General features: G+C 40.0%; 1 protein-coding gene across 2 annotated transcripts in view; it reads left to right on the top strand.

Annotated features, from left to right (window-relative positions):
* The window catches only part of STAM2 (signal transducing adaptor molecule 2), a 49,207-nt gene that overhangs the window by 11,061 nt on the left and 11,375 nt on the right, over positions 1-26,771 (top strand). For both annotated transcript variants that reach the window (XM_063093517.1, XM_063093509.1), the window contains exons 2-7: positions 15,565-15,649; positions 16,544-16,619; positions 16,733-16,831; positions 17,735-17,881; positions 19,490-19,559; positions 20,156-20,342. In XM_063093517.1, the coding sequence (XP_062949587.1) occupies positions 15,565-15,649; positions 16,544-16,619; positions 16,733-16,831; positions 17,735-17,881; positions 19,490-19,559; positions 20,156-20,342 (664 nt within the window). The remainder of the gene's footprint in view (positions 1-15,564; positions 15,650-16,543; positions 16,620-16,732; positions 16,832-17,734; positions 17,882-19,489; positions 19,560-20,155; positions 20,343-26,771) is intronic.

The raw sequence follows: 26,771 nt of genomic DNA, 5'->3' as shown, positions 1-26,771 counted from the left end.
TATTTGAGGCTCTCTATATATGGTAATCAAAGCCTGGTGATGAAATATTATGACTTACACCCACCAAACCCTGGCAGTTTAGCACTTATGCCCTAGGAGGGCTCTTTTAACTTTCTCCCTCTCTCTGCATTTCACATAGGATAATGTGAGATATGGCCCCAACACTGGGCAAAGTGACATGCTGTAAAAGAATGGTTTCATAATTATAATATTTAAATTTTCAAGGAGTTTAAAATACTCCTACGTACATAATTTAACTGTTATTTAGTTCACTTGAAAAATAGAGGCCTTTTTGGCAGGCCATTATAAAGTCTTCAGATTTTATACTTTTTTAAAAGAGTAATTGTGAGTCCTATACTTGCAGAGAGTAAACTATGCTTGATAGAGTATCCAAATCAGGATTTTTTCCATTTTCTATGAAAATTAAACCAAGTAAACAATAGTCTATTTAGATATTTTTAAATCATTGTAAGGTTTTGGGGGGTATCAAGTAGGTTATGTATTTATTTGTATTTCATGGCCAAAACTGAATAAAAAATTATGAGAAGTCGAGTTCTAGCACTACTAGGAAGGTTATCAGATGGTCCAAAATCAAACTCAACTGAGTGAGTATGTTTGTGTATGTGTGCATATATGTACTCATACACGTGTGTACTCACAAAGTTTGGTAATTAATGATGCTGGCTTCCCAGATCAGTGAGGAAAGGATAAATTCTTAAATGTTGGAACCACTGACAAAAAAATTTATAAAAATATTTTTCGGGCCAAGCCCGTGGCGCAGTTGGTAGAGTGCTGCGCTGGGAGCGCAGCAACGCTCCCGCCGCGGGTTCGGATCCTATATAAGAATGACTGGTGCACTCACTGGCTGAGTGCCGGTCACGAAAAAACGACAAAAAAAAAAAAAAAATTTTTCTATTCCTGTCTCACACCATGTGTTATGGTAGTAAATGAAATTCCAGATATACTAAAGATTAACATGTAAAAGAAAAATAATATATAAACAAAAGAGAATATGGGTGAATATTTAATGTTCAGGTAGTTCAGAAACTGTGCTAAATGATACTATAAAAAGAAAGAATGGTAAATTCTGTTACAGCAAAAACAAAACCTCATCATAAGCAAAGAAGAAAGATCAACCTGAAGCTGGCAAGTTATATGTAAGAGGTATGATTTGCTTTTCAGACTCAATATATAAAGTTAGTCACTTATATGTACAAGAAGTCCTTTGCCTCCTTCTTGAGACATTGTCTTCCCCACTTATCCTGTCTCCTGGTTGAGACTCCAAAAGGTAGTATCATTCCTATTCAGTAAACGGAGAACTGGAACCTCATAAGCCCTGTGGTGCTGTTGCCTTTTGTTGCCACATGGTGTTGCTATTGAAACTTGATCATATACAGCCCGTTGGATGTTTGTCTGCTCAGCCGTGAAGCTCTGGCTGATTCAGAACTTTGCACAGACGTCACTGGGACCAAATTGGGCATCTTAGTTAAAGCACTTTTGGTTCATATACTCAGAAGGTCTGCCCTTGGTTCCCACATTACATTATCATTATCATGATAAACATGATAGAGTATTTGTGCTATGAAACATCTACAGAAAGGTCTATGCACAAAATCCTTCCCTCTTTTAATTATTTTATATTTAGTCGATGTGGGGCATCAATATCAATGATACTGCTGAGTATAACAAAGAAAGACAGAATACTTGATGGATGTAGAAACAGTTTGCTGATAATGTCTCACTAGCTTGTGTAGAAACTTATTGGCCATGACATATGTAATGATAGATTATGCAGCTATTAAAAATATTGATATAGATATATATTTATAAATTTGGAGAGATATTTAGGATAAGAGGAACTGTAGGTTAAGAAATGATTCATTTAGTGTGATCACAAATTAGTGTAGGGAATACTTTTTCTCTGCCCCTGAGGAGTCCTTCCTGAGAAAAGAGTTCCTTTAGTGTCATCCTAAGTCTGCCCTTGCTCCTTTATCTCTGATGTAATGACTTACCTTATTGATAAGTTTGAGAGAGTAACTGGCCCTCCATATTCCCTTCATCTGTGTCTGACTAGCTCGTATTTTCACTGCTATTGAGTGATTTTTCATTTACTTCTCCATGGAATAAGTTGTGCACAGGCTTATTCCTGCAGGGAGAGGCCTTCTGTCTAGTGCTAAGGTAAGCCATGTTCATTTCTGGGGTTCACTGTTAGCAAGCCCATTCTACTAATAGAAGCTCCTAGAGCTATTAGTAACAACAGTGATATTTTATTGTTTGTTTTGTTTCTCATCTTGTTCATAACTTGGCCAGAGAGAAGAGGTTGTCAGTTTGGGTGCTCTCTCTGGACACCTTATACTATGATCCTGTTTTATTTGGTTTTACATAGATTTTAATTATTTTTCCATATACATTTATAGAAGAAACTCTGGGAAGATATGCATCATAGTTTTAAAAGGGGCTGGTAGAACTAGGAATTTTTTCTAATTGTGCTTTTGAATTCACTGAATTTATTAGATATGTAATAAGAAATAATTAAGCATTTTAAACCTCTAACAAAGTATAGTCTGGTCTGACTTCCATATAGAAGAATTAGCTCCTTCGTAGAAGGGAAGAAGAAGAAATTGGACCTGAATAAATATGTTTCCACCTGCATAGTTTGGGTCTAGAACTTATGGTAGGCAAAAATATATTAATTTTCTTTTTTTAAAAAAATTGTTTATTGAATCAAAATCGATTATACATATTTTGGGGGTTGAACATTGAGATATGTTGATTAAATCAGTATTACTAGCATATATGTTGTTACAAATCATAATTATTCTTTATGCCCTTTGTCCAACCTCTCCCCTTTCCCCATTCCCCCCCTCCACCCTCTAATTGCCTAGATTTCTTCTCTCCTTCTGAAAGAATAATGGTTACTCTGTTAACTTGTTACCTAGATGATCTGTCCAATGCTGAGAAGTGTGATCAGGTCCCCCAATATTATCATAGAGCAGACGTTTCTTCTGTCACTCTGAAATGGGTTTTGTGGAAAGAGACGTCCTCTTCTTTTCTTTGTCTTTGCTGGTGACTCTTATGTGAATGCACTCCAGTGGTTGGCGGACCATCTGCATGGTGGCTGTGCCGTCTAGCTGCTTTTGCAGCAGCTGTGGTTATTGTGGTGACTGTGGTGGGCCACCCACGTGGGGGTACTGTTTTTGGCATGCTCCTTGGCACTGGCAGTATGCCTGATTGTGGGGTGTGTTTGGTCCCCTTCTCCTTGCCTTGGGTCCCCTGGCAGGCCCCAAGGTGCTGGCATGTTGTGCCTGGTTGTGGGAGAGAGATCCAGTCCCCTTATCCATGCCCCAGGTCCCTGGGTGGGCTCCGAGGTGCTGGCATGTTATGCCTAGCTGTGGGAGGGTGGTCTGGTCCCCGACTCCATACCCTGGGTTCCTGGGTGGGCCCCAAAGCACTGGCTCAGTGTGCCTGGTTGTGGGAGGGTGGTGTGGTCCCCTTCTCCATGTCCCAGGACCGTGGGTGGGCCCCGAGGTGCTGGCTTGGTGTGCCTGGTTGTGGGAGAGAGGTCCAGTCCCCTTCTCCATGCTCCGAGGTGCTGGCATGTTGTGCCTGGTTGTGGGGAGGTGGTCTGGTCCCCTTCTCCATTCCCTGGGTCCCTGGGTGGGCCCCAACGTGCTGGCTCAGTGTGCCTGGTTGTGGGAGATAGGACTGTTCCCCTTCTCCTTGCCTCAGGTCCCCAGGCAGGCCCCAAGGTGCTGGCTTGGTGTGCCTGGTTGTGAGAGGGCGTCCAATCCTCTTCTCCATGCTTCAGGTCCCCAGGCTGGCCCCAAGGCACTGGTGCAGTTTGTCTGGAAGTGGGATTGGGGTCCAGTCCCCAGATCCAAGCTTCCAGTTCCCAGGCAGGCCCCAAGGTGCTGGTGGTGTGCCTGACCCGGAACTAATTTTTTGTCCTTTGCTTCTAACACGGGGGAACTTCCTGTGGGAACCAGTACTTGAGCTGTGTGGTTGTTTAAATTGCTACTTTGCTGCTGTTTCCCTAGGGAAGGCTTTTTGTGCAGCTCAGGGTTTAATGGTTGACCTTATAGGTACTTCCAGCTCTCCAGAGACTTGGTGGATCTGTGTTCTGGAGAATCTCTGATCTGGGCCTGAGATTTTTTGTCAAACAACTGCACCCCATGTAATTCTGTATTCCTGACTGAAAGGAATAAAATTCAGCACCAGTTAAAGGATGAGACACAAACGCAAGGCAGCTCGCCGGAGAAGGTTTTTTTTCAGCGGGCACATCTGCTTTTATAGGGTCAGAAGAGAGCTGATAGGTTTGCTGAGGACACGGGGCGTTCGGGGATTGGATGGATTGCGTTGCTAAGGGGCCAGGAACAGGGAGCCTGTGCTGATTGGCGTGTGATTCGCGCTGGTGGGAAGGAGAAGGCGGAAGAGAAGGTTAGCCAGCGCCATGATGGGGGCGCGGCCGAAAGGGTTCTCATACGATCTAATATTCCTCCCTTTTTGTTTTGTTAGGAAAAGGGCGACGTTTCTCTTTCTGGCCACTTCCTGCTGGTAGGGGGCGTCGTTTGGGAAAGGGTTGGAGTGTCAGGGAGGAATATGGTCAGGAGACCCCATAATATGGTGGAATATAAAAGAACCTCCTGGGGGGAGTGAAATGGATGAAAGTTCCTTGCAGCCATAAGTCAATAATCTGTTGAGTCCACTCCTGATGTGTAAAAACCAGGTGTAGTAGCCAGGCGTCGGAGGAAAGGGCATCTAGGAAGGCAATCCATCGCCTCCTGTATGTTTCATCAGCATGTGGTGAGGAGTTTCCGAGAAGAGGCGGAGGGTTCATCAGTAGCTAGCAGCTGGTAGCTTCTAAGTAAAAGCTGGTTAAAAGTCTGGTTAGAAATTTTGCCCCCTTGGGTTTGTAAAAACTTGAGTATACAAGGTAAAAAAAGGCATACCAGAAGGATTACAGAGAGGGGGCCGAGGATGGGCCAAACCCAGGTCAGGAGAGGATTAGACATTAGAGAGGAGAATGGGCTGGAGTCGGGTGGGGTACGCAGGTTGGTAGCTAATTCAGTGAGTTTAATGGTGTTATTTTTTACCATACCCAATTCGTTAATATAATAGCAACATTCTTCTCTTAGGAAGAGGCAGGTGCCACCTTTTTCTGCTGTGAGCAGATCAAGGGCTCTCCTGTTCTGGAGCGTCATTTGGGCCAAAGAAGTTGTTTGTTTTTGTAGGGAGGTTAGAGATTCTGCCGTGGATGTGAGGGCCCTTTCTAACTTGGATTTAATATCTTCGACAGCCCACAGAGAGTGGCCCAGGGCTCCTCCTGAGAGGCCAGCACTGGCGACAGAAATGGTTAAAGACATACCAACCAAGATAGGGAGGAAAGCCGCTCTTTTCTGTCAGTCTGGGGGATTAAGGTGAAACATTTCTGAGCTGGTGTGTAGGGTGAGCTGGGGAACAACAGTTATGAGAAGGCAAGGAGAAGTTATGTTGGGGAGGAAAGTGGTGATAAGGGTTCCATTGCACCAAAAAAAGGTTCCAGGCGATGCATGAGTGGTATTTGTGAGGTTAAGACTGTATTGGCAAAGGGGGTCATTGAAAGATTTGGAAATAGTGGTGCCACAAAGGCATGTTCTAGGGAGGAGGGTGTGGTTGCCGTCCTCAGGCTCCCACAAAGGAACATTGGGTAGGGGTGAAGAGGGCAGTGGGGCCTGGGAAGGGTTTGGACGAGGGAGTGAGTTGGTGTTGTTGACTGGGACAGCGGCAAGCAGGGGGCGAGCCAAGGAGGTGCACAAAAAGCAATTTCCGGGGGAAATGGATGGAACAGTCTGGTTTTAAAAGGACAGGGTATCGGAGATGATCTGTAACCAAGTATATATAGGGGAGCCCGGGGCATGAAGGGAAGGGGCATTTTCTAAAGAGGATATGATGTTCTGTTCATGATGTTTTATGTCTGTAGAGACAAGAGATATAGGGTTGTGAAGAGGAACATACTCACGGGATATTTCAAAAGTTCCACAGGGGTGTGAAGCATAGCCATTACAGTAAACAGAAGCAAGGACCCTGGTAGCCCATTGGCTCTCCCGTGGGTCCTGGATGGTTAAAGAACACTGTCGTTTGCCGTCACACTGAAAAAGTCTCCTACCAGTAGGCTGTCCCATATACCCTAACCCCCAGTGGATCTTACATGACAAATACGGACAGCCGCCATAGGTGTCAGGCCACCAGCGGCAGTAATCGTGGGTCTGATCAAAGAGGAAGCAAAGGTAAGGGCGGTTGGCTTGTTTAACTAACTTGGAATTGGAAAGAGTGATAGTGACAGCCTCGGAGCAACCTTTGATGGAGCAGTCCGCAGTAGCAGCCAAATGGGTGACTTTGGTGTTTGTTGTGTGTGTGTATGATTCTCTCACCTTAAATCTCCATATGTAAGACGGAGAAGAAGAGGAACTTTGAGGAACTATAAAGAGAAAGAGGAGGAGGATGTTAAAAGTGTTAAGAATACTAAGAGGGAGCATCCTTGTGATCGAGGGGAGGAAGAGCAGGAATGTGGGAAAATCGCAATTTCAGGGGATTACATGGGTCCGGAGTACAAGAATAAGACGGAGAAGGAGTAGATGGAGGGGAGCCTTGGGACTCTTCTGAGATATCCTGGACGCCGGTGGGGACAAGGTTCTGGGTGTCTGGTTTTAATCCAGAAATGTGAATCCAGGGAGTAAAACGGTTACCAGGTAAAGAGAGTTTGGTGGCTGTAGGGATGCAAAGAATAACTGGGTAGGGGTCCTCCCACTTGGGTGTGAGAGGTCCTTTTTCTTGGTAGGGGCCCTCCCACTCGAGCGTGAGAGGTCCTTTTTCTTCCGGGGAGTTGTTATATACTAGTTGTCCAGGGTGGAGAGGCAAGAAGTTTTGAGAGGAAGCAGGGTCAGGAAGAAGCCAATCTTGAAATTTCCAAAGTTCAGAGCGGAGATGGAAAAGGAGAGGTAAACTGAGGTCTGGCAGTATTGGACCCTGTGAGGGAGTGAGCCCTGGAGGTAAGAGGGGACGCCCGTACATTATTTCAAAAGGAGACAACAGAGAGGGTTTTTTGGAAGAGCCCTTATCCTGAGTAAGACAAACGTGAGTAGCAGAACCCAGTCCAGGTGTAGTTCTAAAGATAATTTTGTTAAAATATATATATAAATATTTTTGTCTTTTTCGTGACCGGCACTCAGCCAGTGAGTGCACTGGCCAGCCCTGTATAGGATCCGAACCCGCGGCGGGAGTGTCGCCGCGCTCCCAGCGCCGCACTCGTGTGCCACGGGCTCGGCCCTTGTTAAAATATTTTTAAGAGTTCTGTTGGATCTCTCTACCTTTCCGGAAGCCTGGGGATAATAGGGACAGTGTAAGTGCCACTGAAAAGAGAGAGCTTGGGAAACTTTCTGGGTAATCTGAGAGATAAACTCAGGACCATTGATTGTCTGACTGTAATGAAGTGGGCATTCCAAATCATGGGATAATCTGAGAGAGAAGGATGAACGCCACTGTAATAGCCCTTTTATTAGATGTGGGGAAGGCCTCTACCCATCCAGAGAAGGTATCTACGAACACTAGGAGATATATGGTGCGTCGTACAGGTGGCATGTTAGTGAAATCCACCTGCCAATCAGCTGCAGGTGTGTGACCTCTGGCCTGGTGGGAGGGGAAAGTTTTAGGTTTTAAAGGAGTGTTGGGGTTAGTGCGCTGGCAGACTTTACAAGTAAGGGAAATTTCCTGTAGGAGGGCTTTATCTAAAGGGGTGAGCGTAAAGAAAGTTTGTAAAAAGATTGTTAAAGTTTGGGGGCTAGTGTGGAAGAGAGCATGTAGAAGCTGGAACAGGGCCGTATTGTCCGCGGGGGTATGTCAGTGAGGGCGGCTAAAAGGTGAGCAGGTTTATGTTCGGGATTCATGGCCGCTGTTCGTGCAGCCGCGTCGGGCCTGGAATTGTCCTGTGTGATAGGGGAGTTGTCTTTCTGAAGAGACTTGCAGTGAACTACCCCTAGCTGGATGGGCAGACGAGAGGCCTCTATAAGTTTGGTGATAAGGGATGAATTAGTGATTGAGTTTCCTTTTGTGGTGAGTAGGCCCCGTTCCCTCCACACTGCAGCATGGGACAACAGGATGTGGAAAACGTATTTGGAGTCAGTGTAAAGCGTGAGGGATTTACCTTGGGCTAAAATACAGGCTCTTGTAACTGCTATAAGCTCAGCCTGTTGGTTGGTAGTGCCTGGGGGTAGGGGTTTGGCTTCTGTGATTTCGGTGAGAGAGGTTACAGCACATCCTGTATAATGGGCAGAGTCCTGTCTGAAAGAACTACCGTCCGTAAACCAAATGTAATCGGGATGAGAGAGAGGTCCTTCTGAGATAGAGGAGTGACAGGGCAGGAAGTTTTCTAGGGCCTCCAGGCAATCATGGGAAGGGGTGCCTATACCTGAAGGACAAGGTATGGGAAGTAAAGTGGCAGCATTTAAGGGGGGGCACGGAAGAAAGGTGATGTCAGGGTTTTCGAGGAAAGAGGTGAGAAGGGACAAAACCGTGGACGGAGGGAGGGATTGAAGTCCCTTGTATGTCAGGAGATCCTTTAAGTGGTGGGGGGAAAGGATAGTTAATGGTGCCCCCGAAAGTTAATTTGTATGCCTCCTTTTGTGAGAGCTGTCCGGCGGCTAGGGCCCTTATGCAGGGTGCCCATCCACGGACGGTGGGATCTAACTGCTTAGAAAGGTATGCTGCGGGAGCAAAGGTGGGTCCATAATTTTGTCCCAACACCCCGAGTGCCTGTCTGCCCTTCTCATGGACTTACAAGAAGAAAGGTTTAGAGAGATCAGGGAGATGAAGTGCCAGTGCCCGTACAAGGGTCTGTTGCAATTTTAAAAAGGGATGGTGGGGGGAGGAGAGTAGGGGTTCATCAGGGGGACCCTTAGTTAGGTTATACAGAGGTCTGGCCAGGAGGGAATAATTTGGGACCCAGGCTCTGAAGTATCCAGCTAATCTCAAAAATGACAATATTTCAGCCTTTGTTTGGGGAATGGGAAGGTCCATGAGAAGTTGTTTTCTGTTAAGCGTGATTGACTTTTTCCCTGGGGAAAGGAGAAAGCCGAGGTAGGTTACCGTTGACTGGGAAATTTCGGCTTTATGTGGGGAGACCCAATATCCTTTATTAGCTAAGTGATTTAATAGGTGAGCGGTATCTGTTTGAGATTGCTCCCACGAGGGGCTGCACAAGAGAAGGTCATCTACATACTGAAGAAGCATGGAATTGGGGTGGTTGGCATAAAAATCAGTGAGATCCTGGGCTAAAACCTGGCCAAAGATGTGAGGACTGTCCCGAAATCCCTGTGGGAGAACAGTCCAGGTAAATTGTCAGGAGTGTCGGTTGTGAGGATCAGTCCAAGTGAAAGCAAAAATATCTTGAGAGCTTGGTGCTAGAGGTATAGAGAAGAAAGCATCCTTTAAATCCAAAACCGAAAAATGGGTTGTGGTGGCTGGGATGTTAGAAAGGAGGGTATAGACATTGGGCACTAAAGGAATGGATAGGGATGACTGAGGAGTTAATGGGGCACAAATCCTGCACCAAGCAATAGGTCCCGTTAGGTTTTTTTTACAGCTAGTATAGGGGTGTTGAAAGGCAAGTGAGTGGGCCAGAGATGGCCCTTTTTTTGTAAATCCTGGATGATGGGGCAAAGGCCAAGAAGGGCTGTGGTGGTCAGGGGATACTGGGCCTGGCATATAACCTTAGTGGGGTCCTTAAGCCTAATGTGTATTGGAGAACACTTTGCAGTGGAGGGGCTTGACGTGTCCCAGACAACTGTGTTGACAGGCTCAGTTAATGTTGGAAAAGGAGGCCTTGAGTCCGAGTCGTCGGCCAGGAGTGCTATAAAAAACTTTGTGGTAGGTGAGGCATGGGAGGTGATGCTGATTGTAACCCTGAGAAGGGAGAGAATATCTCTTCCCAGTAAAGGGATGGGACATTGGGGCATGACAAGGAAGGAGTGTGAGAAGGGTGTGGAAACATCTTGCATGGTGCATGTTAATGGGTTTTACGAGGGAAAATCTGTTTACCTCCTACCCCGACAATAGGAGAGGTGGAAGGTGTAGTTGGGCCCCAGAACTCCCTCAGGACTGAAAAAGGCTTGGCTTCTCCTGCTAGTCCCAACAAGTCGGGCTTAGATTGTGGGGTGATTGGCCCCTCTCCCCTTCGGGTGGCAGGGCAATCAGATCCCCAATGGCCCCTTTTGTGGCATTTGGGACAGGGAGTGGTTGGAGGCCGAGGAGAGGGGCAGGCTTTTGCCCAGTGTCCCTCTTTTCCACATTTAAAGCAGGTTCCAGGGGGCGGCTTATGGGTTTGTGGGCGCCTGGGCCTTTTCCTCCTCTCTATTATGAAAAACCTTAAAAGCCACCGTAAGAATTTCAGTCTGAGGAGTAGCGGGCCCCTGCTCTAGCTTTTTTAATTTAGCCCTAATGTTGGGGTAGCTCTGGGCTAGGAAATAGGTCATTAAAACATGACAACCATCTGGGGTTTCTGGGTCTAGACTGGTATATTGTTGAAGGGCCTTGGTTCCTTTTTCTGTATTACTTCCTGCACCTTTTGGAAATTTATTGTGGCGCCGGCGGGAAGGAGAAGGTGAGGCCGGCTACAAGGCAGGAAGCAAAAACAACATGGGAATTTATGCCAATGGGGTGTTATAATCCCATTGGGGATCCTGTTCTGGAACTGCATTGGGACCTGTAGGGTGGTTAGGATTAATGCTGTGTGTTTCGTCTGCATGGGCTTGGGCCAATTCCCATACACGCCTTCGCTCCTCAGGAAGGAGAGTGTTAGCTATCAACATGTATATGTCATGATGTGCGAGACTGTAAGCCTGCAGGATCCACTGAAACTGGGGTTCAGTGGTGGGGTCAGTAGTAAAGGAGCCCAGTTTCTTCTCTAATTGTGTGAGATCAGAGATGGAAAAAGGTACATGAACTCTGATTACCCCTTCTGGGCCAGCCACCTCTCGAAGCGGTGCAATAGTGGAAGGGACCGGAGGGAGCCCCTGTGATCTAGTCCATGGAGGACTAAAAGGTTTTGCGGGAGGAGGGGAAACGGGGGGCAGCTGTGGAATTGGAGTGGAAGGGGAAGCTGAAGTGGAAGATGGCAGAGAGGAAACTGAGGCGGAGGAGGAAGTGGGAGCGGAGGGAGGCGGAGGGAGGCGGGCGGTATGCGGGTGGAGGAGGGTCAAGAAGGGGTGGAGACTTACAGGCCAGGAGGACTTGGGATTGAGAGGGGATCTCCTTCCACTTTTTGAGGCGCTGGCAGTAGTTAAAAAGGTCACGAAGGAGGCCTGGGTCTAGGGATCCCTCAAAAGGCCAATGGTCTTGGTTGTCCAGGGGGTACTGGGGCCAATCTTGAGTGCAAAATCTGATCAAGAGCTTTGGCTTAATATCTGGTGTAAGGAAGAGTACAGTAAGGTTTCTGAGTAAGCATTTGAGGGGCGAGGTTTCCGGAAGGGATGAGGAGGCTCCCATTGTGAAGTGGACAGAGATAAGGAAATCAAGAGGAAGAGAAAGAGAGAAAACGAGGAAATGAATCCCCGGGCCAGAAGTGGGTCAGCAAAATCCAGGAGGTGTCCCCCGAGGAGTTTGTGAGCCACAGAGGTTCTATAGGAACCGGACTAGGAGGAGAGTGAGGGTTGTCACCCACACTTCAAGCTCCCAGGAGGCACAGTGCTGGAGGCCACAAGGAACCTAGTACTGGGATTTTTGGAACCCGTTTTAGCGTCCAGAGAGAGAGAGAGAGAGAGAGAGAGAGAGAGAGAGAGCGCGAGCGAGCGAAGCAGAAAGGAGCCTCCACCCTGAACCTTCACGCTCAAAGGCTCCTGGAGAGAAGGGAGTGGATAGCCGGAGGGTCCGTCACGACCCAGTAAAGGTCTTAATGGGGTGTAACTTTACACCTCTTAAGGCCTAATGGGGTGTAACTTTACACCTCTTAAGGGCGTTGGAGTCTAGTTGGCTGATAACTGCTCCGCTGAAGCCCAGAAGAGGGTGGCAGCCCTATAAGGGAGACTTACCCAAGGGTGGAAGCGGTGGTGAGTGCGAAGAGCCAGCACCTGAAAAGGTGGACGAGGGCGAGCCGCCTTTGTTGAGATGGAGACAGGGCCCACAGTGGACAATCCTGTCCCAGGTTTCGGCACCAATGAAAGGAATAAGATTCAGCACCAGTTAAAGGATGAGACAAACGCAAGGCAGCTCGCTGGAGAAGGTTTTTTTTTCAGTGGGCACATCTGCTTTTATAGGGTTAGAAGAGAGCTGATAGGTTTGCTGAGGACACGTTGCAAAGGGGCCAGGAGCAGGGAGCCTGTGCTGATTGGCATGCGATTTGTGCCGGCGGGAAGGTATTGTGGCCGCTGGCGGGAAGGAGAAGGCGAAAGAGAAGGGTAGCCAGCGCCATGATGGGGCGCGGCCAAAAAGGTTCTCATACAACCTAATACCGACCAGTCTCCTCTGAGTGTTCCTGTGCTGATTGGGGGCAGGGTGGCTGTCATTGCTGTGCCCCAGTGATCTCCTGGTGGACCTGTCTCCCCCACCGCCTGTGCTCCAAACACTTCCCATGCGACGGGCCCTGCAGCGGTCCCTTGCAATGACTCACCAGCCTCTGAATGGCTCCCTTTTGTCAGTTGTTCTGGCTCCTCGCTCCTGTGTGGGTCCATGGGAACCCTATTAGTGGTCTTGCTGTCTTGGGGGCTGCCAAGGCCCTCTTCTCTCCTGCCGCCTCCAAGTAACTCCATCCGAAGGGTACAGCCGCGGCTTCTGCCGGCTCCTGCTCCATGTGCTCATCAGCTCGAGCCTTAAAGCAGCCACGGCCCGAAATGCTCAAAGCAACTTTTTCTTTCTCTCATTGTATTTTCTCCGGCCTTCATGAATTCCGTAGGTCTCTCCTCCCCTTCCCCTGAGCTCCAGCATCTCTGGCTTGGCTGATGTTACATTTTTATAGTTGTAAATTGGTTGATTTGTGGGAGAGAGTGACGCTGTGGACCGTCTATTCCACCATCTTGATTGGATCTGAAAAAATATATTAATTTTCTAAAGTCACTGGTTTGTCATTGCATCACATATGTCCACATAATTGCTTTCCATCCATAAGTAGTGTTAGGCAATGTGTGTGGTTTTTTAAAGTGAGTTCCAGCATTTAACTGAGATTAACTGGATTTACTGCATTTCTCTTTCCTACTTGCAAAGTATAGCTGTATGCTAAGCCTGTTTATTTATTTATTTATTTTTGGTTTCTTTTGATTATTTCTTACTGTAAAAAAAAAGGAAAACTACTCAAGATTCCTACCATCTTTCCTGCTTATCACTGTGATATCACCTGTCATATATATGAGACATACATATATATGTGTGTTTTGCTATATGGGTTTTGCTATACAGTAGTTCCCCCCACCTGCCTTATCTGCAGTTTCACCTATCCATAGTCAACCAAGGTCCAAAAATATTAAATGGAAAATTTTAGAAATAAATTGTTCATAAGTTTTAAATCGTGTGCTGTTCTAAGTAGCGTGATGAAATCTTGCACCCTCCCACCTAGAACATGAATCATTCTTTTGTCCAGCATATCCATGCTATATATGCTACCCGCCCGCTAGTCATTTAGGAGCTGTCTCCTAGTCATTTAGCAGTTATCAGATTGAAAGAGAGAGAAAAAAAGACCACATTCACATAACTTTTATTACAGCATATTGTTATAATTGTTCTATTGTATTAATATTTATTGTTGTTAATCTCTTACTGTACCTGATTTATAAAATAAACTTTATCATCGGTGTGTATGTATAGGATAAAACATACTATGTATAGGTTCCAGTACTATCCTCAGTTTCAGGCATCCACTGGGAGTCTTGGAATGTATCCCCATGGATAAGAGAAGGCTGCTATATTTGGAATTATAGGATATATTGATTAAAAGGGGAAAAGACATGTTTTTGAAGTGGTAGTTTTTTTATCTCCACTCTTAGCAGAAAAAAATTTGTATGTATCCCTTTATATTGAAAATTTATAAAAAATTAACAGAGTGAAAATGCTACATAACTCAGTCATTATATTCTGGTCATGCTTTTTAACAATTTACTTTTCAGTTTTTACTTAGATTATTAAATATTTCAGACCACAAAAAAGATATTGAGAATAAAATAAAGAACTTCTGGATACACACTGTACAATTTAATAAACAAAGCTTTATAAATACAATTAAGTCCCTGTGTACTGGTTTTGACCCCCCATACCTCCAGTTTGATATTTATCATTCTCACACATGTTACTGTTTTTACTATGTTTGTATCCCTAACGAATATAGTATTTTTTTTAATGTTATAAAACTTTAGGTGAAATATCCATATATTGCTGGTGGGAATGTAAAATAGTGTAGCTGCTTTAGAAAACTGTTTGTCAGTTCCTAAAAAAATTAAACATAAGAGTTTAATATGACCCAGCAATTCTACTTCTAGGTATATACTAAAGAGAAATGAAAACGTATGTCTACATGAAAACTTGCACCTGAATGTTCATAGCAGCAGTACATTATTTATATTAGCCAAAAAGTTAAACCCCCAGATATTCATAAACTGGTGAATGGATAAATACAATATGGTATAGCTTTAATGGAATATTATTTAGCAATAAAAAGAAATGAAATACTGATACATAGTACAACGTGGATAAACCTCGAAAACATTAGACTGAATAACCAGAAGCCAGTCACAAAAGAACATATATTGTATAACTCTATTTATATGAAAAGTCCAGAATAGGCAAATTTATAGAGACAGGAGGTAGATAAGTGGTTATCTAGGGCTGGGAATATGGGGGGAGAAAGGGCAGTATGGGTGTAGATTTTTTTGGGGGGATGATGAAATGTTCTAAAGTTAAATAGTGGTGGTAGTTGCACAGCTTGGTGAATATACTAAAAATATTGAATTATGCACTTTATGAGACCAGTGCTTGTACAATTTAAGTGTGTGAATTGTATTGATATGTGAATTATGTCTCAGTAAAGTTGTTAAAAACAAATCATGTAAATTTTATAAATTCTTCTGCTATTAGGTTTGACTCAGCATTATAAGCCCAAACAAAATCATTATATTTTGGGATTCATACATTTTTGTACATTTAATTTTGTATACCTTATTGCCATATTTCATTGTATAAATTTACTACATTAATCAGTTTTCCTTTTTGCTATTGAAAACAGTGCTTCAGTGGATAGTTTAGAGCATATTTCCTTATAAGATGATACATTTTTAAAGCTTTCTTTTAAATTAGAATTTGGGATTACTGATAATTTGTAATTTATCTGATTATTTAGAAGGTATTTTACTGGTATGCCTCAGAACATTTAGTTCATTTATTTATACGATTTTAAATTGAAATTAGTAGACATAATCTATCTTCTGAAGTTCATCCATAGTTCTCTTACCTTTGGCAAGAGAAGATAGGGTTCTTAATTGTTACACCCTAATTGGTATTTTAGTGTTGTGTAAGACATGTTATAAGTTTTGTATATGCTAATATATCTTATAGAAAAAGCCACGGATGAGTACAACACTACAGAAGATTGGAGTCTTATTATGGACATATGTGACAAAGTTGGAAGCACTCCTAATGGGTAAGATGACCAATCATGTTTTAGTGAACATCTAGAAACTTGATAACCTGTGTCTCTTTTGTGATGTAACTTTAAGAGGAAAATGGGATTTTACTATGTACTTTTGGGTGATAAAAGTAAAAAGAGCCTGGAGGCTGGATTTACAGGATTGACTTTATCATGAAAGAACAAATGGAAAAGAGTTCAACTGAAAACCTGAGCTATATTAACATGCATAATTAACATCTTGACACAATAGTAACACATATAAACAATAAATAGATTAATTATTTAGAGAATTGCCCTGTAACTTAGGAAGGCTTTTAATAATGAAGTAGATAAACATAGTAATGTAATAGGTAATATAATGAGAAAACCTATAACAAACAGGTAAATATAATAGGTAACATAATAATGGAAAAAAATGAATATAATGAAGGGTTCTTTTGTGGGGGATATGGCAATTAAGCTGAACTGATTATACTTGAGAAGTTTGTTTAACATTATTAACAGCTTTTTATAATACATTCACATGTTTATTCTTGAACCTTTCACGACTATATATCTTGCTAGTTTTTTTCAAGATAAGAATTTACTGTCTGAAAGTTAGTTCTGCCTTGAAAAAAATGAAAAGATAGTTTATATGATACAGTTCTCTTGTGTTGACTGACCTTTTGGGAAATGATTCGTCTCTTGATTTAATAATGTGCAACACTTGCAACAAGCTTTTTTTTTCCTTAATGTTCTACAAGTCTATGAACAAAAGATTGCAACTGTTACAGATTTACTCCTTTAACAAAGTGAAGTTTCCAGGATTTTATTTTTAAATTTAAAGTTATTTGGTAAGGGAATACCTTATATTTTTAATATTTGAATTGAAATTCTCAATAAATACTTTCTCCATTTTTTTCTTAGAGCAAAAGATTGCTTAAAAGCCATAATGAAAAGGGTAAATCATAAGGTACCTCACGTTGCTCTGCAGGCATTAACTGTGAGTAAAAGTCATGTTATTATTTAAGCAAATTTTAAATGTGTATTTATTTCAGTAAGTTAAGTAAGTTACTATTTCAACATTTGTATATTAATTTTTATTTTAATTAATAGCTTCTTGGGGCTTGTGTGGCAAACTGTGGAAAGATATTTCATTTAGAAGTATGTTCCCGTGATTTTGCAACAGAAGTACGTGCTGTGATAAAAAATAAGGTAAATTTTAAAGAGAGAAGAAATTTAAATCATTAAAAAATACATATATTGTGTATCATTTTAATTATATGTAGTATTAATAAAGCTGTATAATAAAATTATTAAGATAAATAAATTTTAGATAAATTGAAATGAAATAAGCTTCCTGTTCTAAAGTTTGATTTTTTTATTTGTAGCACCAAAAACTGTTTTTCTTCCCAAAGTAGATATACTGTTGATATCAGCTAATCTTTATCAAAAGCTAGTAAGTAGTCACTGCTTTAGCATTTTAAATATACTGTATGCTTAATGCTCTTAACCAGCCCTAGAAGTTAGGTTCTCTTATCATTCCTATTACTTCTCCGAGGTCATGCACTAGTAAGTGGCATAGCCAAGATTCACATCCAGGTTTCTGTGACTCCAAACTGCAAACTCTAACCAACATTCTGTACTAACTCTCATTAGAGATGGTGAGCAGAGGAGGCTTTTATTTTAGAACAGAGTGGAGGGAATCTTTGTTATAGGGTTGTTACTGATTTCTTTGAGACAGAAACTCTGAAGCACCATTCTCATGCTATTAGTGGCAAAACCCCCAGAATTTTAGTCAAGTTGTTTTAAAAAGTCTTAATCTAATATTGAGAATATTAAGAAAACATAGAAGAAATAACCTCTGAATATAAAAGATTCATTGTCATTATAGTAAGACTTAAAAATTGATGTTCAAAAAGGGTGACTACATGAAATAACTATATCTTAAGATGTAACTAGGTATCTATCAATTGCTCATCTAGGTAAGGGAGTGCTGGACTTTTGTTGATGTTCACACAGAGAATTTTGGTGGTAATTCTCTTTGTTAGTTCAATGATTTAAGCACTTATTCTAACCACGGTTTTTGGTTTTTTTCCTTTGCCTTTTCTTTAAAAGGCTCATCCTAAAGTGTGTGAAAAACTGAAATCTTTAATGGTAGAGTGGTCAGAAGAATTTCAAAAAGATCCTCAGTTTAGTCTAATATCTGCAACTATTAAATCTATGAAAGAAGAAGGAATTACTTTTTCTCCAGAAGGTTCTCAGGTGAGAGTTTGATTCAGACCCTAAATGATTGACCCTATACAATTTGAAGGTCTGTATCATGTGTAAAAGCTGGGCAAGGTATGTCTTGATCGTCATTTCCAACCTCTGCTCCCCAAGTGCCTATCCAGCATAGTGCCTTACATTTCGTAGACATTCTAATTGTTAACTGTATTTCTTCTGCATATCAGAATTTTGAGAAATGAATCAGACATAAATAAAGTATTTAATGCTACTCTAGGTCTGGAATCATGCAAAAGGCATAGATGTATGAGGTAATCCTTACGTTCAAGAAATTTATAGTAAATTTGAAAGGTAGCCATATACATGTGAAAAATAACTAATTTAGATATAAGTGACAAATATGTGATGAAGGGTACAGAGACTAGATGCTATTTATCTTAGTACCCAGGGGAGAGAGGTAACTACAGATTGGGGTGGTGAAGGTGATGAAGAAGGTAAAGAGGTAGAATTTTGAGACTCGAATGTATTTTATTAGAGTGGAGTGAAGAAGTCACATCAGGGGAGGAATGACTTGAACAAATGCATGGAATTTAGGAAGTTCAAGGCTTGTTTGTTGAAGAATGAACATGCTTGGAGTGAATGGTTTATGTATAAGATGGGTAGAACAATAAGACTAGAAATTTTGGAAGATACAGAATAGCTTTAGTAGGATGGGGTGGAGACAGGAATAATGATTCAGAATGGGCTGCTTTTTTAGGTCTGTGGGAGAAGAGTATTGTATCTTAGGTTTTGTTCTCAGTGCCTTTTACCCTCTGATTAGTATTAGGATGTAGGCTAGGGAAAGAGACTAAAGGGGGTACTGTATTTTCTTTTTTATTAGACTATAGATTAAAGAGACAGAATGAATATTTATAGCTGTCAGGCGTAAGGATACAAGGTAGAGTTTTGAGACAAAAAGTCTTACAAGTAATAAAAAGCAAACATTTTCCTGTTCTGTCCTTTCTGCATATTGTTCTCAAAACTCTGTGTTAAAGAACTAGTTGGTGGTTCAGAGTCCTGGACCCTTCCATCTAACACACCATAAAATTTAAGCATGACCTTCCTTAGTCCTCTGCTGTGCGTTAAAAACCACCGCTCTCCAACCACAATGAATATAAAATAAGTCTTTCAAGGTATTCCTAGAACTGCACCTGTTGTCTCTGTCCTCCCTCCTCTCCTCTTTAGTAATTATCATGACTTCTTCCTGGTACTTCTTGTGTGGCTGGCCTGTAGCAGTAGAACACCTTTAATGGAGTAAGAGACCTTGGACAGTTGAGATCAGGAAGTGCAATCAGGAAACAGCCGTATTTATTCATTCTGTATATATTTAAGTACTTTCTGTATGTCAAGTTCTGTGTCAGAGACTTAGATTTATGCAAAATGTAAGCCAGTTTGTGCCCTTTGTGAGTTTATAGTGTTTTATTGAAAATTCTGGTGTTTTATTTTAGTATTTGAAAACAGCTACTTAAAATTATCATAAAAAAACTTTACTTTTAAAGGAAACTCAGTTATATCAGTATTTTTTGTTAATTAGCATCTGCAAGTAATTATAGAGCATGTGTTTTGTTTGAAAGGATAGTTGTGTTCATTTTACTCATGCATTTACAGACTGTCTCATCTGCTGCCAAGAATGGTATGTCATCAAACAAAAACAAAGAAGATGAAGACATAGCTAAAGGTAAACGATCAAGTACATGTACTTTAGTGTAGCTTAAAAATATCCTTGCCAGAACATTTATTGAAGTAAAAATTATAATAAAACCAGGTATACCTTTTATAGTTCTACCTCACATCTAAAAAGAAGTATGGTCCAAAAAGGAAGAAAAACAAATGACATGATATAAGATGAACTTAATTCATTATCCTTTTCAATATTATATATTTAATGTCCTACCTTTGGAGAGATTACATTTCACCTTTTCTTTAATGCCAGTGTTATGAGTCAGGCACAGAAATATGTTCACGGCTTGTCCTATATGGAAAGCTACCCATATTATAATGTCACAATCTGTTTGCTGTAAAAATAATAGCTGCAGTATATGACAGACTGTGATAATAAGGAATGAGCAAAAACTTTATTTTAAAAAATGTCATGGTTCCCTGCACCCCACCCCCAAAGTTAACTGTTTAGCATTTAATTGGAGTAATAAAATATTTACTTTTTAAATTCTCATTAAATACTACATCATCATCTAGTATTTTTAAAAACTTTTTTAAAAATCAAAATTAATTGTGGCTGTCTTGGTTTTTTTGCATCTTAATTTTTCAAACTAGCTATTGAATTATCGTTGCAAGAGCAGAAACAGCAACACACAGAAACAAAATCCTTATATCCATCTGCAGAAACTCAGTTAAATAATAAGGTTGCACGGAAAGTGAGAGCTTTATATGATTTTGAAGCTGTTGAGGACAATGAACTCACCTTTAAACATGGTGAAATTGTTATTGTTTTGGATGACAGGTATGTTTTAAATCTTTATTTACGGAATATTCCGATGTTTTTAAGTACAGTGTCCTTAATTTAGAATCTTGAATATTCAGCTCTATGACTTTTGGTGTATTTAAATTATGATAGAACCTTTTCATTCCTTTTTTTTTTTTTTTTTTTTTTTGGTATAAAATAAAGGTTGGTTAGACTAGATAATGTGAGTTTCTTAGTCTTTTGTTAAATTTGGTAGTAAAGTCCTTATATATTGGATGAAAGATGTATTAAATAATAATATTTTGTTTTTGTTTTTTGCTGTACTGGCCGGTACCTTGGGAGTTGTGTATACCAAAATTACTGGCAGAAAAACATTGGGAAGGAATATAGCTATATTATCTTGATTAAAGCAATCAAAAGCTATGCTTGGCTCCTCTCTAGTTCTAAATCTGTATTCTGCTCATAATTTCTCTATGACTTAAAGTTGTAGTAAAAAAATAGATTGATCTATATTGAGCCTAATTCTGTTCTTTACTTTTAGTATTAAAAGAAGTTGATGAAATTTAGCAAGAGAGGGCTGCCCAGTTAGCTCACTTGGTTAGGGCATGGTGTTGTAACACCAAGGTCAAGAGTTTGGATCCCCCCACCATGCAGGCACAAAAAAAAAAAAAATTAGCATGAGTGAAACCTAACAGCTTGTTGCTATGAACAGAGATTGCACATGTATTTGGTGTCCATTGTAAATAACTTAGGATACATTAGTATATTTTAAAATGAGTAGATACATAATGGTTACACTTTGCTGCAATAAATTTTATTGAGGAAATGTTATATAATAAGCTCTGTTTATAATAAAAAAATGAATGAGGACACAGTTCTGTCTTCATAAAACCTAAAGCAGAGTAAAGGAATGAAAATTACTATACAGACAATTATATGGAAGGCAGAATGTGGTGAATGCCATAAAAGAGGTACTGTTGAGGGCCAAAAGAGAGCAGATTCACATTTGGTGCAAGTGTCTGGAAAGTAGTGGAGCACATGATCCCTGAAGGGAGACTAAATGGAAATAAAGGTGGAAGAGGTAGCATGGACTCTGAACACCGACAGTCTGAAATATCAGGCTTCTGAGTGTCTTTTAGTGAGAATAGTCACAAAAGAACTTAGGTTTAAGCTTTTGATATTCTTATACAACAATAAAATTTGACATTTATAAAATAAATAGAAGCAAAACTACAAAATGAGTAGTTTTTGCTCTAAGATTAAAATTTAGAGTATTACTTTTATATAATACAATTTTCTAATATAAATTGCTGCTCACAAGGTAAATATAGTATTGATTAGTGGCAGGTACTTCAGCTGGTGTGTACTATCTTGTGCTGTGTGATAATTGCACCTTTTACTTTTTCTGTTGTAACCGCTGTGAATCCTTCATATAGTATCCCTTGATGTTATTTGACATTCATGTAGCATTATATGCCTATTATAGTCTACTGTCCTACGGCAAGTAAAGGGTTACATTACCATGTTACACCAGGTCTTTTTTCACTGATGTCCATTTAAAGCATACATTTTAAATAACTTAGACTCATAAAAAACAACTTTCAGTTGAGGCTTATCACTGCAAAAAAAAAAAAAAAACTGTTTTCTTTGTAGCTACTAAGAGAATTCAACATGAATATGATAGAATATGTAGGTCAGTTGCTGACATTTTGATGATAGGACACCCCAATCTTGTAGTTGCTATGGATGTGCTTACCAGTAGGGTATGGATCAAATGTTTTCATTCTGGGTGATTAGTAATCGTTGGCAATGTTTTAAACACACATGCAAACTTGGGTGCTGTGAAAGTTAATTTTATATGTCAACTTGGTTAGAGGAAGGAATAATGAGAAACCTGGTAAAGCAATCTTTTCAGCCGTGTCCATGAGGGTGTTTCCAGCAGAGATTAGTATGAGAGTCTGAGTGGCCTGGGTGTGAAAGACCCACCCTCAGTGTGGGTGGGAACCATCCAATCTGCTGGGGGTCTGTAGAGAACAAAAGACAGAGGAAAGAGGTGAAGCTCTCTCTCGATCCGCTGGAGCTGGGATACACTCTTCTCTCCTGTCTGTAGACATCAGAGCTTGAGACTCCAGCTTTTGGGTTCCAGAACTTACACTAAGGACACCATCAGCTTCCCTGGTTTTGAGGCCTTTGGACTTGTACTGAACCACGCTACCGGCATCTGGTTTATAGACGGCCTATCGTGGGACTTTTCTTCATAGCCACATAAGCTAATTCCCCTAATAAATCCCTCTCATATAATTATAATATATCCTGTTGATTCTGTCTCTCTGGAGAACCCTGACTAATACAGGTGCTAAAGTTAAATGGCAATCTTAGATTAAAAGGAAGTCATCCAGATGATCCAGAAAATGACTCTATTGTATTTATACTGTTGTGGAACTGAAAACACAGAATTAAAATTTTCACATATAGAACTTGAAGTTCCTTGAAAATTGGATCTCAGTTTAAGAAACACTGAGCTATTAGAAAAGGCACACATTTCTTATTAACAGAGTATACCAAAAAAGCCTTTCACATTGTACATTTTTAGGTTTACTTCGCTATTCCTTGTCTGTTCTCTATGTACTATTTCAAATAATCAAGTGGAATTCTTGCAGTTCCAAAAATGTAATGTTCTGATTAGACCTCTGTAGCATTGTATATTTGGTTCTCTCTGCATGGAAGGCCTTGTTGAAGGAAGTGAAAGCATTTAGAAAAGAAAAGGAACTTTACTTGCGAGGAAGGTTTGCAAGGGAGTCCAGGCTTTAGAACAGTTGACTCCCCAAATTAAAAATTAAAGCAAGTATTTTAAGGAAAAGACCCCCACAAAATTACCAAGGTTTTGGGGTTTACTATTTGTATGTTTGTGGTAGAAATAACAGTTTTCTCTCATGATTATTATATCTGTGAAGGACATTACTTACCTTCAGCTGTTGTCATTGCGAGAGTCAGCATGGTGAGTTGTTTTTGTTAAGAAGGCAATAGCTTAAAGGAAAGGCTCAAGTTTTTATTATTTTGAGACCTAAAACTAGATAGCATAAACTTATTTTCTGTTTATCTCAGAGTACAAAGGATTATTGTTTTTGTTTTTGTTGTTTTGTACTTTATTTTCTTGCTTATCCTTAATGGCAGCTGGGTACAATGTCTTTTTTCCCCCACAGCCTTAATTTTCTCTTCCTCCTAGCGAGTCCCTACTCAGCCTTCAAAACCCATGTCAGATTTTACATCCTCTGAGAGTCCTTTAAATCCTTTCCTGCTTTTAGCTCCCAGAAGAGTTAGAAGTTGCTTGCCCTGTGCTGCTGTAGCTCTCTGAACATATCCAACAGTGTTTCTCATATTGTGTTTTAAGTATTTGTTTACGTATGTCTCTCCTACTAGATCAGTTGATTTTGAAGAGGGTCAGCACTTTCCTGGGTGGTAGGAAGGGGGCAGGAGAAAACATCCCAGAAGGTAAAGCAAGATAATATATATGTTGTAGGCGAGGTTGAAAAACACTGTGCTAGATTTTAAATTTCTTGAGGACAGAAATGGTGTATTAATTCTCTTTGTAACTTTAGTGCTTAGCCTGAAGGTACTGTTCTCTCCTTGGTGGGCTCTCATAAATGTTAGCAATAGTCAATTTGGTGATTGTTTTTTTTTTTATTTGTTTGGCTCTTTTTTTAGTGGCTGGCCAATGTTCTGCCAGCCACTAAAAAACGTGGACCTTGGTGTTTTCAATACCACGCTCTAACCAGTTGAGCTAACTGGCCAGCCCTTCGATTGTTGAAGGTGAAGTTTATGGCACTATACTTAAATCATTTTTCATTCAGTTGTGATATATTCTTTCTTGATATATAACATGCTCTAAATATAAATGCCACATTTAAAGTTTTCCTAAATTATCAAATGGTTTGTGGAAAATTATAATGCTGAATTAGTTTCATTAAAAGTTTAAAATTGAACAATATTTTGTACCATTAACATTCCGTAGAATCAACTGGTAGTCGGTGGATTAGGGCTGGAAGAGAGTCGTTATTCTTTGACATGGCATTTGGTTATTTTGCCTCCTTTTATGCTTCATAAAGGAATTTGCAGTAATGGTTGGGAGGGAAGTTATTCTACGTTAGTAGGACCACTAAGGAAGACTACCCATACAGTCATTGATAGGTTCAAATAAAACCTATGCATTTATTTCACAGGTTCGGATTCTCCGGTTTTATGTAAAAATTGCTTTAAGTTCAGCTTTCCTTTTTAAAATGGAAAGTTCAACTAAAAAAAAAATGTGTGTGTATGAGAGAGAGAGGGAGAGAATTTCTCCTATTCTATATAGACATTAGCAGGGATGACATTTTAGAACTGTCAATACATCAGTTATTTTCTAGTTTTAAGAATTTGGGAGATTTATTTCTTTGTTTGGTACTCATTAAATGAAAATATGTTTCAGAATTGTAGAAGTTAATTCATCCTTAAGATTCATCCTTAGGAACACCAGTTCAATAAGTCAAATTTTTGTAAGGGAATGGCAAAAGTTGTTATTGCCAGATACTATAATTGTTCATATAGAAAGTCGAAGAGAATCAGCGGACAAACTATTAAGACTGGTAAGAATTCATGAAGGTTGTTGGATACAAGTTCAATATACAAAAATCAGTGGTTTGCTTTAGAAAGAAAGCACACAATTAGGAAATGTAATAGGAAAAAAATGTCATTCTTAGTAGTAACAAAAATTATGTAACAAAAAAAATGATCTAGGAATGAATAAATCTAACAAGGATATGTAAGACCTTTATGCAGAAAATTATAAAATTCTTTGAAAGATATAAAAGAACATAAATATAAACATATGTTATGTTTATATATATTATATGTTTATGTTTCTGTAAATATAAATGGAAGAGATACTGTGTTTATGGTGAAGAAACCTTAACATTGTAAAGATTTAATTTTTCTCATATTATTGCATACATTCAGGGTATTTCCAATTAAAATCCCAACAGGATTCTTGAAACATTTTAACATTAACATGGAAAAGTAAAGGTGTACAGTAAATGAAAAACAATAACATAGGGTACTTTTCCTGCCAGGTTTCAAGGCATATTAACAAATAGTAAGTAGCTATGTAGACTGTTGCAATAGAATAGAATCCAGAAACAGGCTCATGAATAGATAGCAGCTTGCTGTTTGAAAAGTGTGGTATTATAAATTAGTAGAAAAAAATGATGGACTATTCAATAAATTTTACTGGAATGAATTTTATTTATATAGTACAAATAAATTTTGATTCAGCTTTGCATAGTATGTAAAATTTCATTCCAGATGAGTTAAAGACCTAAACATGGGAGAAGGATTTATAAGAAAACCTAAAACTATGAGACAAATATATAGGAGAATAGATTTAGGAATTCAAGAGGATAGAAAGGTAAAAGTGTAAATCATAAAAGAAGAGATTGCTAAATTTGATTACATGGGGGGGGAAAACCACTGAAGAATAAAGAATAAAGGAAGAATAAAGGAAACCATAAACATGTGCTAAAAGACATGAGACAGTCTGGAAGAAGGTATTTGAATAATTCAGACAAACGGTTGATATTCAGAATATATAAAGGACTCCTACAGATCCATGAAAAAAGACAAATGACCCACTGAAAAAGGGAAAATGGACAAAAGAAATGAAAGCAGCTTACAGAAGAGGCAGTGAGAATAGCCAGCAAACACAAGTGGATTCTAGGGAAATGCAGACGAGTACAATGAAATATGACCTCTCTTGTCTGAGGTCAAATGTTGGCTTGGACAGTTATCATGTATAGGGGAAAATGACATTTTCATATGCTACTAGGGGAAGGAGGAAGGTGAATTTCCACAGCCACTCTAGGGAACATTTGGTGATATCTAGTAAAATGAAGATGCTTATATTCTGCGAGTTCACATCTGTGAATAAGCCTAAAGAAATTGTTTCTGTGCCCTCGAATCTAGGATGATCATTACCTCAGTCTTTATAATGGTGAAAGAATGGAAATAATCTAAATGTTCATCTGTACAGGAATGGGTAAATAAAATATGGCATATTTATTTAATGGAACTTTAGTTTAAAAGGATAAACAAAATCCAAAAGTATTAATATGTAAAATTAAAATGATCTATGAGGATTAACATCTATGTCTATATTTTACCAATTTCCATAGAGTTGGCCATAGATACATGCAAAAGAATAAAAAACAGACTGGCAGGAAGGCTACATACCAGCTTTATAGTGGTGGTGTGGTAGGATGGATGTGGGATTGGGACTTGGGGTCATTAATAAAAGGGACTTCAGTGTTATCTATGTTTTATTTTTTAAAAGCCCATAATGAAATTGTCCAGTTGCTAATTGGTTCTAAATTTAGGGATGAGGAAATAGATGTTTATTTGTACTTTTCAATACATTTTATTAAATTTAAGAAAAATGAC

The sequence above is a fragment of the Cynocephalus volans genome, chromosome 1 (assembly GCF_027409185.1).
Source record: "Cynocephalus volans isolate mCynVol1 chromosome 1, mCynVol1.pri, whole genome shotgun sequence".
NCBI classification, from domain to species: domain Eukaryota; kingdom Metazoa; phylum Chordata; class Mammalia; order Dermoptera; family Cynocephalidae; genus Cynocephalus; species Cynocephalus volans.
This window is presented reverse-complemented; position numbering and strand designations above follow the sequence as displayed.